Genomic DNA, 13,659 nt, shown 5'->3' with positions numbered 1-13,659 from the left:
TGTCGACAGAGATAGCTTTCACATTATGATCCTTAAGTGTTTCTAGTTTTACCTCTTTAATATTTTTCATTTTTAGCCTTCTGTAATAGAAGAAAACAGATGTATTATTTATGACTTCTTTAACTTTGTTTGCATATGCTTCAGTCGTAAAAGCAAGAAGTGTTAGCAAAGGAGCATCATTTACATATGTTTCAGAACAATCAAAACCAACACATCATTTAATTTTATCGTTGCAGGGCTCAATACTTCTAACAATTTTTCTTTCCCTTCTCGGTATTCCCATTTCCCTGCATTTGAATCTGCAGCACTAAATCGGTTATGGGAGTGTGGCATTAAAATGATTTTTTGCAGAGTAAATTTAAATACAAGTTTAAAAAAAATCAGGAAGGGATTGTTGACATGCCTATCTAGATTTCAGCACAAACAGAAAACTATTAATTCTGAAATAGAAACATACATTCTTGGTTTGCACCTCATTTAAGAGATCCTGTTTAGAGGTATTCTGAATTTTGTTTAGACTAGAGTAGGGGTCTCTAAACATTTCTATCAAAGGGCCGCATCAAATATCTGGCACAGTGTTGAGGACTGGGGAAAAAAATTAAATATAAAATTTAAATAAATACATTAGAGATTGAACTTAGATGAATGAAATGAGTGAATGGCTCAAATGTCCAGGATTTCTCCAAGCACCACAGCCCAAGAAATAAAGCTCACACTTAAATGGACCCCATTTCGCCACCCCACAAGCACAACTCTGGTTGTGTTTGGTCAACTAGGCCAGAGGCTCTCAGGGGATCAGAGGCTGGCCACGGGCCAGATAGAAGCTCTCTGAGGGCAGCATCTGGCCCCTGGGCCGGGGTTTGGAGACCCCTGAACTAGAGCATCACCTAGGCACCATGGATTTGAATGCAACTTTGATATTTGCAAGCACTTGTGAGGGCACAGAATGCCACTTTGGGGCTAAGGCGTTCTCTGTTCCTGGAAACATAGTGGCAGGATAATGGTACCATGGAACATGGCCTGGACAACCTTTATATGTTCTTAACTTCATAGCTTCCTTAAAAGGGCTCAATTAAGCTTTCTTACATGGTGATGGTATCTTACTGCCATATACCTGCAGTACATGAATTTACAGTTTGTCACCCAGGGTTCACAATCATATTAACATGTTATATTAGCATGCCACATCTGAGTTTGTTTCCATAAATCTTAGCATTTATTTAAATAGGCACTGACCTTTGGTGCCCCTTTTGTAATTTGGGCACAGATCTCAGATTCTACTTACTACCATTCACATATGTGTCCCTTAGATAACTTTATTCTGTTAGGAATCAGGCCTCAACCTTGATTGGCTGACCTAGGACTGACATACTATGTGACCTTTTTTAACGTCACTGATAAATTCAGATTTATGATGCAATCATGAAACTCAGGCAAGGTCCAGATCTGTAAAGAGCTGTGGAGTCATATTAGCACATCTAATTTATAACTGACCTTCTTACCTGCAGTGTTGTCACATCCTTTTCCTTTTGTTTAAGACAACAAAAATTAACAAGTGCAATCTCATAAAATCTTAAACATACAGTACCACAGTTAGCAAGTCTAAAATGTAGAACAAACAAATAAGAAAAAAAAGAAAAACAAACCCAAAATAGAAATAAAAATAAAATCAGATATTGAAAGTTATGTAGCGAGTGTGGAGTTCTAAATCGCAATTAGTTTGTTCTTCTACAAAATCATATAACAAAGTGGTTCTCAGTTTTATTCCCTCAGTAAATCTTTACGGTGGAGGGGCTAGAGCATAGGGCAGCGATGTGACCCCCAGGATCACATCGCTAAGGGGGAGGCGAAGGGGGTGCTTTCCACTTACTTGTAAGTAGTTAGGACTGCTGGAGGCCGCAGGAGATGTGGGGAGCCCTGCACAGCCCTCTGCAAGGCTCCCCTAGGCTTGGAATCTTCAAACAGAGTAATGGCAAAGCATCTCCTGCGAATAGGAAGTGCTTTGCAATCACTCCGTTTGAACATTCTAAACATCAGGGAGCCCTGTGGAGGGCTCTGCAGGACTTCCTGCAGCCTCCAGCAGCCCTAACTACTTACAAGTAAGTGGAAAGCTCCCCCCTTAGCGACACGATCCTGGGGGTTGTGTTGCTGCCTCTCATTCCTTTACACCTTTACTCAAACTGGTGGGTTGTGACCCACCAGTTTCAGAACCACTGATATAGCATATTATCCTAACTTAAACAGTCAGTTGGTTATTTCTAAAATACTTTCTCAAATTATTCTTTAAAAAAAACATCTTTTTCTATTCCTTTCTGTATCAATTATCAATTCTTTATTTTATTTTCAGCAAAATATTTTATCTCTATATCAATTATCTGCTCACTGAATCCATAATTCATTATACCAGTTTTCCCCTTTGTGCACTGGAAGTCCATGAATAGCTTCCAATTATCCATAAAAATCTTTACTGACTTCTCTTTAAGAAAAATCATAAGTTTATCCATTTCAGCTAAGTCCAGTATCTTTTCCCACCATCTTCAATTGAAGATATCTTGGGAAATTTCCAGTACTTAGCATACAATATTCTTCCTGAATCCAGTCATTGAGTATTCCCAACAGATAAACTTCTTATTTCATTAGCAGGTTTACCAATTGCTTTGTTGGTGTATCAAATATTTTTTTGTTTTGGTACATGTCCAACACATATGGTAAAACAATCCTTCTTGTTGTTTACACTTCCAGCATCTATTAGGTACATTTTCATACATTTTTGCTAATTTAAGGCCCAATCCTATCCAATTTTCCAGTGCTGGTGCAGCTGTGCCAATGGGGAATGCACTGCATCTTGTGGTGGGGCAGCAGTCACAGAGGTCTCCTTAAGGTATGGGAACATTTGTTCTCTTACCTTCAGGCTGCATTGCGGCTGCACCGGTTCTGGAAAATTGGATAGGATTGGGCCCTTAGTGGGTGCCATACCATCTACACATCATTTTGTAAAAGTTCTCTTTAAGATTTCCATTTAATGTAAATTTCAATCATTTGGTCCACAAAGCTTCCCATTGCTCCATTAATATGTCATGACCAACATTTCTAGCTCATTGTATCATAAATTACTTAACCTATCGAACCTATACAATGACCAAAGAAAGCTTCTTGTGAGAAACCCATAGTGGTATTTTTTTTTTTATAAAGTCTACTTTTATGCACTATAACAAATCAATTAAAAAACAAAGTTTTTTAGCTCAGGAGAGAGAAGGATTGATGTATTGTCAACCAGCTGCCCTCTCTCTCTCTCTCATTAAGGAGGCTATTGTTAAAGGCCTGTTCAGTTTTTTAAACTGATTATAAAAGGGTGCATTTTTCCCCTTCTCCAGGGATCCGCACATTCCTTTTCATTTGCAGTGGCCATTCGGGTTGAGTCAAATCCATGTATTAATCCATGTATTAATCCATTTAATACATTAATCCATGTATTAAAAATCCATGTATAACAAGGTTGGACCTGTATTTTGAAATAACATACAGTTGTGACTTGTCAAATTAATACCTAAATACTTAACCTTCTTCTCACCCTTATAACTTGTTCATCAACTCTGCCTGATCTTGCATGCTCATATCTTGTGTTAAAAATTTTGTTTTCTATTAATTTTAAAACTTGCTAATGCTCCAAATTCCTTCAATTTAATCATCAATAATTCACTATCTCTCAAGGGATTTTCTAATGAAGTCACATCCTTTTCCCTTCCCGTGTACTATCAAGATTTAATCCATTTAGCCTTTTTGTTTTGAGTTCTTACTTACTCCTTTTTTGTGACTGCATCTTTATAACTCTAGCAAACAAACATTTAGAACACTTTGGCTGCAATCCTAACCACACTTTCCTGAGAGTAAGCTCCATTGAACAAAATAGGATTTACTTCTGAGTAGACCTGGTTAGGCTTGTGCCCTTTGTGTTATACAGAATTTCAGGCATCATTAAATTAGTTCAAGCATTCAGTGTTCCTTTTACATGTACAGCTGTTCTGGAATGAATTGGGAAACTTTTGCCCCTTACTAAATGAAGTAGCTACTTGTCTTGATTTGTGCAGGCAGTCAGAAAAAATACAAGATGACTGCTCTGGCCCAATTGACTAACTGTTTCACACTCAACAACGTACTGGTATATCATTTTCAGTGCAGCATGAACCTAGTTTATGCCTTTGGTATCTTTCTGTAGAAGATCTGGTAACTGATTCATGCTTCTGTCATCTCAAGACTAGACCTACTGCCATATGCTGTATGTGGACTGCCCTTGAAAACTGTTTGATTAGCATAGAATGCAGCTACCAAAAGCACATTCCACTGCTTGCATGCTACTGGCTTCCAGCATAATATGACGTGATGGTTATGAACTGTAACCCCTGCTAACTGAGTAAGAGGCACTTTTTCAAGTGGGTGCTCCTCTTTTATTTAGCAGGGGGAGAGTCACTGGCCCTCCTCACCCCGGCAGTGTCTTTTCTAGTGGCTACCTGCTGGTGTTCTTTTGCATCTTTTTAGATTGTGAGCCCTATTGGGACAGGGAGTCATTAGTTATTTGATATTTCTCTGTAAACCGCTTTGTGAACTTTTTTGTTGAGAAGCAGTATATAAACACTGTTAATAATACTAATGTGATTTAAACTCAGTGCACCAAGAGATCACTTCCTCATTTGCCTCCCATGACAACAGTGGGGACTGCTAATTCTTAGATCTGCCCCCATGCCCACTGCATTCTTCAAATTGCATTCTTCAAATTCTACAAATCTTACTTTGTAGAGATCAGAATTGGCAACCAGAAGCATGACCTATGCAGTGTCTGCTTAGAGGTTGTGGAATTATCTCAAGAAAAGGAGGGGGGGTTTCAACGTCCTTATGCGTTTCTAGGAAAGACTGCAAGATACATCCATTTCGCTAGTTTTTGGCGTGGCAGGCTAGGTTCTGAATAATTCTATGCTGTCTTATTAGTTCTGGTTTTGCTTTTTTGTATATAATTCATTCACTTTTTGTAAGCTGAGGAAAAGCAGCATAAAAATATTTTATGTGCATCAAAATATGAGACTCGACAGGTGCACCCTGTTTAATTCATCCATGAATCTGGTTCAGTTACAGCCCAATCCTGAGCTGCCCAGGGCGCGTGGCTGCGGTGGCACTGAAAATGGCCCCTGTCGCGTCCTGCATGGCTAAGGCAGCCGGCGGCAGCACCTTGGGAGAAGGTCAGAGGTGAATCAATTGCCTTCCTGTTAGGCAGTGATCAAATCTCCACTGGTCCTGTGTCCCTCCCTCTCCGCTCCCTCCCCCCCCGGCATGCCTCCCACTGCCCTCTCCCTGCCTCCCCAACACGCCTCCTCCCCGCCGGCCGCTCGCCTCACCCCTCCCCAGAAGGCCTTCTCCCAGCCTCCTCCACACCCCTGCTTACCTGTTTGCTGCTTGGCGGTCTGCATGACTGCCAAGTGGCAGAGGTCAGGCGATCGCCTGGCGGTAGGGTCCACAAACTTGCCTTACAGCACATTTGCGACAGTGCACGCTGGCAGTGAGCAAGCTCATCGAGCCCGGGATTGGGCTCTTAGCAAGGCATGAAAAGAGGTGCTCTTCATGGCTTTTCTCTGATTATGGAACTCCCTCCCAATACTGACTGTTTTAAATCATATCATGTATGTGGATTTGTTACATTGTAATCTACCTTGAGCCTCTTGGATGGGGCAGGCTATACATTTGAATAAGTTAGCTGTCCATTTTAAGCACTTGAGGGAGCTGACATTAAATGAAATTAAATATATTTCTTTGAAGGATACCATTAATGCGCTTTTTTGTGTGTCTAGGTTCCAAAAGGTTTGCCTTACTTTTCTGTTGACTTTGGCCTACAAGGAGGCTTTGCTCATGTCATTGAAGATCAACACAAGTTCCCTTTTTATTTTGGAAAGGTATTGAAATGTACAGCTCCTGTTCACTGAGGTCAATATATTTAGGTGTTCCCATGTGCAGTGCTGAGAAGCTTCCCAGTTATGAGCATTTTATTGCAGAATTAAAATAGACATGCCAGTTTCATTTCTGCATGCTTTAGTACATCCCAGGGATATGAGTAAAGTGTGTTAAATTGGAGATTGAGCCAGTGAAGCCATTTTGCATGGTGCTATGTGTTCAGAATGGTACTTGAGAGTCACAAAAAACGTTTGCTTGAAAGTAAAATGCTGATTTTTTTTTTTTTAGCCAAATCAATATTGTGAATCTAAAGAAATTCAATAATGGATTTAGGAAATAATGAAGTATCTCCCACCCCCCAATAGAATCTATAGCACAGTGGGTGGCTCTGTGTGTATGGGTGTGTTTCTTTAAATTTCATGTTCCCACTCCACCCACATAGTCCTTGAGAGAGATTATTTGTGTAATCCATTTCAGTGTTGTACCCAAGTAGATGAGTCATCTGTTCTTAAAATGCAAAGCTGGAATGATTTTTTTTTTCTCCTACTTTGCAGACCTTGTTTTGAACAGGTGTGAGTTTTCCAGGTTAATTAAGAGCAGTAACATTCTTCTGTATTTGTCCTACTTTCAAAGGAAATAATTGGTGGCATGCTGGACTTGGAACCCAGGCTTTGGAGAAAAGGCCTTCGAGAAAACTTTGACGACCAGAGAAAGAAGGTGTTGCGTTTTGCTCAGAGCTGGAAACCACATGATTTCACCAAATGCAAAGACTGAAGATCTAAACTATCTTGACGTGACATGGGCAGTAGCTGGAGTGCCATGAATAAGCAACAAGACTCATCTTTCTTAAATGAAAGCACTTGTTAAAGAAAATATGGGTGGTTTATGCATTCCTGGTAAACAGAGACAAAAATATCTTTAAATGGAGACAATTCATGAACAAGACAGAGATTTGAGTATTTAAAGTCATATTACTGTCAGTAATTACTGTCAGTAATTACTGACATATTACTGTCAGTAATATGATACAAATGCTTGGTGAAAATTAAGTTGTAAATCTGATGAATGATAAAATGTCCAGAAGTATATTTTGTACCTCTTGCTCTCATCTCTTACTATTTGCTTGTTTACATTCTGTAAGATGCTTTTCTGTCTTTGTAGTCTGCAGTGCAGTGAGCTTTTTATATTCAACACCATATCATTTATTTTAATGCCTTAAATTTGCTGCTCAAGGTGTACATTTTTAAAAATGCTTTATAATTATATACTATTTAAATTATGACAGATTTTTGCAGCATTCTGTCCCAGGCACAGTATTGCAGTTTAAAAGAAAATTGATTGTCAGACATTACACATAAAAAAGAAAATATTTTTAAGACTGCCTAAACATGACAAAATCGGAAAACAAGGTTACTTAGGCAAATGATTTTCTAAATTGGCCTGTGAAGACAAGTGAAGATGAGATACAGGTCTACAGGTCTTGAAACCTACCTGGATTCTTTTTGTTTCAAGCCATTGTAGAAGATTTCAGAACCAAGTCAGCCATGTGCTACTGGGGCTCTAGCCACTCCTGAAAAGCCGTGTTCATCTAGAAGAGATAGTGGATAGATAGAGAATGAGAGAATTTGATGGGAGTCTTGAATCCTGCTTTTTTATGTAGATAATGTAAGTATTTATACAAGTTCCTCTGGTGAAGTGAACCAGTGAACAGCTTGCAAACGCTCAGAAAGGCTTTTAAAAGCCAATCCAGAAAAGAGGCATCCTGAATAATGTCATCTCTCCAGAAAGACAACGTCAGCCCAATAACAGGTTTATTTGGTGGAGGAGGGCAGGGGAGGAAAGAGAATTTGAAGAGGTACACAGTCAAGAATGCACAACTTGTGTTTTCTTTGTGACAGGATTCAAACCCAGAACACTGGATCAATTTGTGTATACATGTCAGGCTTCTTGAAACTAGCATGAAATTGCCTTGTAATTAGTCACACCACTGATCTATCTGGGTGTGTATGGTCTATATTGACTGGTAGTGATTTCAGAGTTCAACAGATATGTCTCCCTGGAGATGTCAGGGACTGAACCCAAGATGTTGTGCAGGCAAAGCATGTGCTCTACCAATGACACCATCCCCAATTGGGGTGGATGGGTGGATTGGATCCTTAAAATGGTCAGCGTAAGTGGACTGTAAGTTAAAAAAATCCAGCCAATATAGTGCTAAAATATTATAGTTAGTATCCCTGCTCAGTATCCCTGTCCTGGGAGATTGTGTTGAAAATATTAATTTGAACATGTTTTACTTGCAGTTCTGCTTCCGATAATGAGTTACTCTTTTTTCATACAGTGGAATGGCTCAATTAGATTTGAATTGCTGAAGGAAGTACTAGTATTGAAAAGTTTTTGTACATTGAAGTACACAAGAATTTGAGCTGTGATGGGAGACTTCTTCAGTAAGTCACACCCCGATAGAAGCAGAACTACCCTTGTGAGCAGGATCATATAGGTAACTTGGCACTACATGCTGTTGTGTGCTGCAGCCATAGCTCTTAGGAGACAAAACATTTCTTCAAGCTTAGAAGCAGCCTTGGAATAGGAATGAAAGGGCCCAGCTAAATTAGCAGTCTTTTGACTTGCTTGCTGTCTGTGGAGCCCAAGGCCGCATTTTAAATCAATGATGTTACAGGCTTCCATTATTTTGGAGGCTAGCACAAGAGGAAGGTACAACAGTGAACACTCTTTGTTAGCTTCAGAAATGGGAAGAAGGAAGCACAGCAGGCATCTCTCAGGAAACCTGTTTGCTGGCAGTCAGGATGCTGTACAAAGGCAAGCACTGGCTGCATGAATTGTATAGGCGATACTTACAGTATGTGGCCTTAAAGCCATGAGTGGCATTGCATAAGAGATAGCTGGCTAATTTGAAGGCTGTTCCTTGGTAGTCACAGAAGCTTATCTGGGTTTACAATGAGAAGGCCTCTTTCTCTAACAGCAAGTACCTTGGGTCCTGTGGTTCCCTTGGGTCTGTAAGGTGAAAAAGTCCCTTCCACTTCTTCTGAGATTGCCAAGAGGGTGAACTCAGGACACTCTTAGAGGAATAGGAAGTTCCCAGAGATCAAGCCTAGAGCTTTGGTGTCCTGTCCATCCACTCCAGATTCATTACATATTCCATATGGGAAGTCTCTTGTCATAAGACAAACTGAATGATGTTTGATTTTTAGTAGATACTAATTGTTATGGTTTTTTCCCTTTCTTATGTAGGATATTCTTTTCTTGATTGTCGCACAATCAATTTGCATCGGATGATCAAAATATTGCTGCATGCTCCATATGTGTTAATTTTGCCCATTACAATATTGGCTGAGTTTTATCTTTCATCTGGGTTCAATGAGTCTCTCCAATATTAAAGGAGATGGGTACCTTGGAAATAACTTGCTTTTTGTTAACTTTCATGATTATATAAATAACATGGATCTTATATAGTGGTATAACTCAGTGGAATTCAACCTTTTTCGTGCCACGATCCCAAATAAATAACATACACAACTGGGGAAACCACAGTTGATCCTGATGAAACCCTATCCACCCACCCCGCCCCCTGTTACCACCTACTTCTCACCCCCATTATGCCCTCCCAGCACTGTAATATATATTGGAGAGAGCAAAAAAAGTTACCATGAAAGAGTCACTGGCATTAGTGAAAGTTATTTTAGCAGAATTGCTAAGAACCTGAGCAGAACGTGTACCTGAAAGGGTACACCAGAATGCCTCCCCCTTTACCTGGTAGTGCTCTAGTCCAGTGGGTTTCAACCTACTTTGAAGGTTGCTGTATGTTGCTGTGATCCCACAACTGAGGCTTTGTGACCCCATTAGGGTCCCAAACCCAAGACTGAAGAAAAGTGGTATACCTATTACTTGTCCTACACTAGGAAGCGCTGGGCTTTGGTCTGAACCAGATCAGTGGCAAGGATGTCCTCTAAAAATACAATTAACAACAGTTATGAGTCTTTATGCACACAAGTGGATACAATTTACTGGTGATCGCATAACTCATTGTCTGGTGACATGTCTGGTGACATGGTATTGCAGGGTATTGCATCATCCCTGCTGTGCCCTGTTGCATCAGCCAATCCCATGATGCATCAGTGCTGCACTGCATGTATGCAGGCCAAGACATCAGGGCCTAGCCTTGCTCATAACAAAAAGCAGGCCAAAACATCAGGGCCTATCATAACAAAACTATAGCACTATCAATAACTTTTTAAAATATGCAAGTAGAATCTTATAATGCTAGTAGAATCTTATAAAAAATACATGTTGAACAAGAGTCTCGATATATTGTACAGAATGTTAAGACCAATTAACATAAAAATAGTTACAAATAGAATCTGCCAAAAGTTATTACCAAAGTGTCAAGAGAAGACATTAGTTATAAGTATCTACACGTATGTAGTAATCTGAAACCTTGTCTTCAACTATCTCGTCTATGGCTGAAAATGTAGTGACAACAAATGGAAACAATCAAAATGTTTCAATTACCTGGGTGTGAAATAAACAATTATTCTTAGTCAGAGAACCCCAGCCTGATCAGCTGTTGAACAATATTGAGCCATAGAGCAGATAAAGATTCCCCCCATGTTTTAAGCCCAAACTTTTATGGATTTCTTTAAAACCTCTAGAGTTGTGTCAAGACTTCCAGGCCCCAATCCTATCCAACTTTCCAGTGCCAATGCAGGCCCAAAGTAAGGGAACAAATGTGCCCTTACATTGAGGAGGCCCTTGTGACTGCCTCCCCACCACCACAGGGGGCAGCGCATGCCCCATTGGCACAGCTGCATCAGCCCTGGAAAGTTGCATAGGATTAGGCCCCCAGTCAGTAAAACCCGGTCAATTTCAGTTACCTTGGTTCCCTTGAATCCGGATCCTATGGTTAATTGATCCTTAAACAGAAATATTGAAGAGGTAGATAAAGGAGGTGGAGTAGTTCTACTTGGTTGGGAGGATTACTGTTGGAAGGTCAATAGACAATTGAAGAAGAGACCATGTTTCACTGTCCAAAACATCCTACTGAGCATATAGTTTCTTATTCCTTTGCAATTGAAAACTCTTGCAATTGAGGCTTTATTTTTGGGTCACATTTATGAAACTATCTCTTAAGTTTTTTCACAATAGTACCCCAGATACCAGTGTTGGAAATACTATCTAGAATTCATAAATTGGGTTTTCCAACCAGCTGGATTTCATGGTTTGTATTTGAATTTGGTTTTGGAACCATTATTGCAATATATTGATCTCCCTTATATGGTCTTGTGTTAAAAGATTAGATCTTGAATTATAGATGCTAAACTCTTCATTTCTATGGTAAAAGGAATCGGTATTCCTTTGGCGGTGGTTTTGGTTATTTTAAATGTGAATTTCTTATATACTGGTAGTCCTCCTGATGAGACTTGGTGGTGATTGACTCAGCCTTAAACCTTCATGAAAACCTGCCACCTCTTACACATTTTCAGTGAAATTGGCTGACATCGTTTTGGAAAAGATCTGTTTTAGGATGTCCTATCAATTCTGTATTCAGAATGGAGGATTTATGATGGGAGTCCATTTGCCCCCTCCCCCCCCAATGTGACCAATTTTTTAATGGCCTCTTTGGGAAAGATGCAGCAATTTGCAATTGAGCATCCCACTCATTTTTTGGTAACCTATTATTATACAAATGTTATGGATGATTTTTAATATATGTTTTCTCAGGAAAAGTGTCAAGAGGTTTTTTGTGTAGACACACACTTATAGCAATGTGATACGATGGTTCTTTTTTTATACCCAGATCTTTATGGATTGTGTTTGTACATACGTACATTAAACCTACAGATAAACATGCATTGTTACAGTTTTCAGCTCATCATTCTTCATAATTTACCTTATGGGCAGTATCATGTCCTACAAGTAAAGAGAAATTCGTCACACTAAAGGGATTACGATGCCAAAAAGATTAAACGGGCAGCCCAGTCCTGCACTCGGCAGTGCCCCGAGCTCCAGCAGTGCCAAAATATTGACTACCAGATCCTGTGGGTGCCATCATTACCGCCGGGGTCTTCTCAGCGCATTCACTCTCTTCCCCTAGGGAAACAGCAGCTGGCGGCAATGGGTCTTCTTGCCTCTGTGCCCGTGTTTGAGCAGGGGACTGTGTCAGGCTGCCCACCTCGTGGGAGGTGTTGTTCAGGATGCGGTGACAGATGCTGCCGCAGTCTCCATCCTGTCATGGACCTGAATCTCCCCCCCCCCCGCCCTGTTCAGTCCATTTCCCGACTCCTCCCCTGCTCCGAAAACACCTCTGGCCAGTACTGCAGAAGCGCCAGCCAGCCATCCTTCCCGCACTTATTTATTTATTCGATCTATATTCCGCCTTTCTCCCCGAAGGGCTTACTGGCACTGGCTCAGCACTTGCACTGCCTCCTCTCCTGGTGCCACGAACATGCTTTACCTAGCCAGGTAGTTTGTTATGATCTGTCCAAGTAGTCTAGTAGCATATAATTGGTAACACCACATGTGCCATCAGGACGCACATTGTAGAACAGTGCTCAGAAATTGGAAGCAAGATATTGGAAACACCAATATTTGCCCAGGTCCTGGATCAAAGACATGGGTGTGTGTGTTTTTTTCAATTTGGAGGGGAGTACAAATGGGAGGATTGTGACCATTAATTATTACATAAAGAAGTGGAATACATCTTTAGAGTTTGTCTGCTTTTCCTCAGATCGTAATTCCAAATTAGAATTTAGTTGCTATATATGACTTGGGCCAGATCAGTGTTCTCAATATATAAAAGAAACCGTATCTAATCTAGGTTATAATTAAGGTTATAGAGGTGAATCTGTATGTTCTCCATTTGACTTTTTTCTCAGTTGAGAATTACAATAATGTATCTTTAGACCATCATTGGCATCCTTCAGTCTTAGAAGACTATGGTATTGCGCTCTGAAAAGTGGTTCTGGAACAGCATCTAGTGTGGCTGAAAAGGCCGATTTGGGAGTGACAATCCCTTCCACACTGGGAGCAAATGTAGTCTGTCCCTGGTGTGTCTCCCTGACTACAGGCCTTCCTTCTTTGCCTCTTTGCCTCAGACTGTTGGCCAAGTGTCTCTTCAAACTGGGAAAGGCCATGCTGCACAGCCTGCCTCCAAGTGGGACGCTCAGGGGCCAAGGTTTCCCACCTGTTGAGGTCCATTCCTAAGGCCTCTTGCAGATATCCTTGTATCGCAGCTGTGGTCTACCCATAGGGCGCTTTCCCTGCACAAGTTCTCCATAGAGGAGATCCTTTGGGATCCAGCCATCGCCCATTCTCATGACATGACCAAGCCAATGCAGGCGTCTCTGTTTCAGCAGTGCATACATGCTGGGAATTCCAGCTTGTTCCAGGATTGTGTTGTTTGGAACTTTTGTCCTGCCAGGTGATACCGAGGATGCGTCGGAGGCAGCGCATGTGGAAAGCGTTCAGTTTCCTCTCCTGTTGTGAGCGAAGAGTCCATGACTCGCTGCAGTACAGTAGTGTACTCAGGACGCAAGCTCTGTAGACCTGGATCTTGGTATGTTCCGTCAGCTTCTTGTTGGACCAGACTCTCTTTGTGAGTCTGGAAAACGTGGTAGCTGCTTTACCGATGCGTTTGTTTAGCTCGGTATCGAGAGAAAGAGTGTTGAAGATTGTTGAGCCAAGGTACACAAAGTCATGGACAACCTC

At 40.8% G+C, this 13,659-nt stretch overlaps 1 protein-coding gene across 1 annotated transcript in view; it reads left to right on the top strand.

Moving 5' to 3' along the window:
• Positions 1–11,793, top strand: part of CWF19L2 (CWF19 like cell cycle control factor 2) — a 90,653-nt gene extending 78,860 nt beyond the window's left edge. The window contains exons 17-18 of the mRNA XM_066621664.1: positions 5,838–5,939; positions 6,571–11,793. Of these exons, the coding sequence (XP_066477761.1) occupies positions 5,838–5,939; positions 6,571–6,711 (243 nt within the window). The 3' untranslated portion in view covers positions 6,712–11,793. The remainder of the gene's footprint in view (positions 1–5,837; positions 5,940–6,570) is intronic.
• The last annotated feature ends 1,866 nt before the right edge of the window (positions 11,794–13,659 follow it).

The sequence above is a fragment of the Tiliqua scincoides genome, chromosome 3 (genome assembly GCF_035046505.1).
Source record: "Tiliqua scincoides isolate rTilSci1 chromosome 3, rTilSci1.hap2, whole genome shotgun sequence".
Taxonomy (NCBI): domain Eukaryota; kingdom Metazoa; phylum Chordata; class Lepidosauria; order Squamata; family Scincidae; genus Tiliqua; species Tiliqua scincoides.
This window is presented reverse-complemented; position numbering and strand designations above follow the sequence as displayed.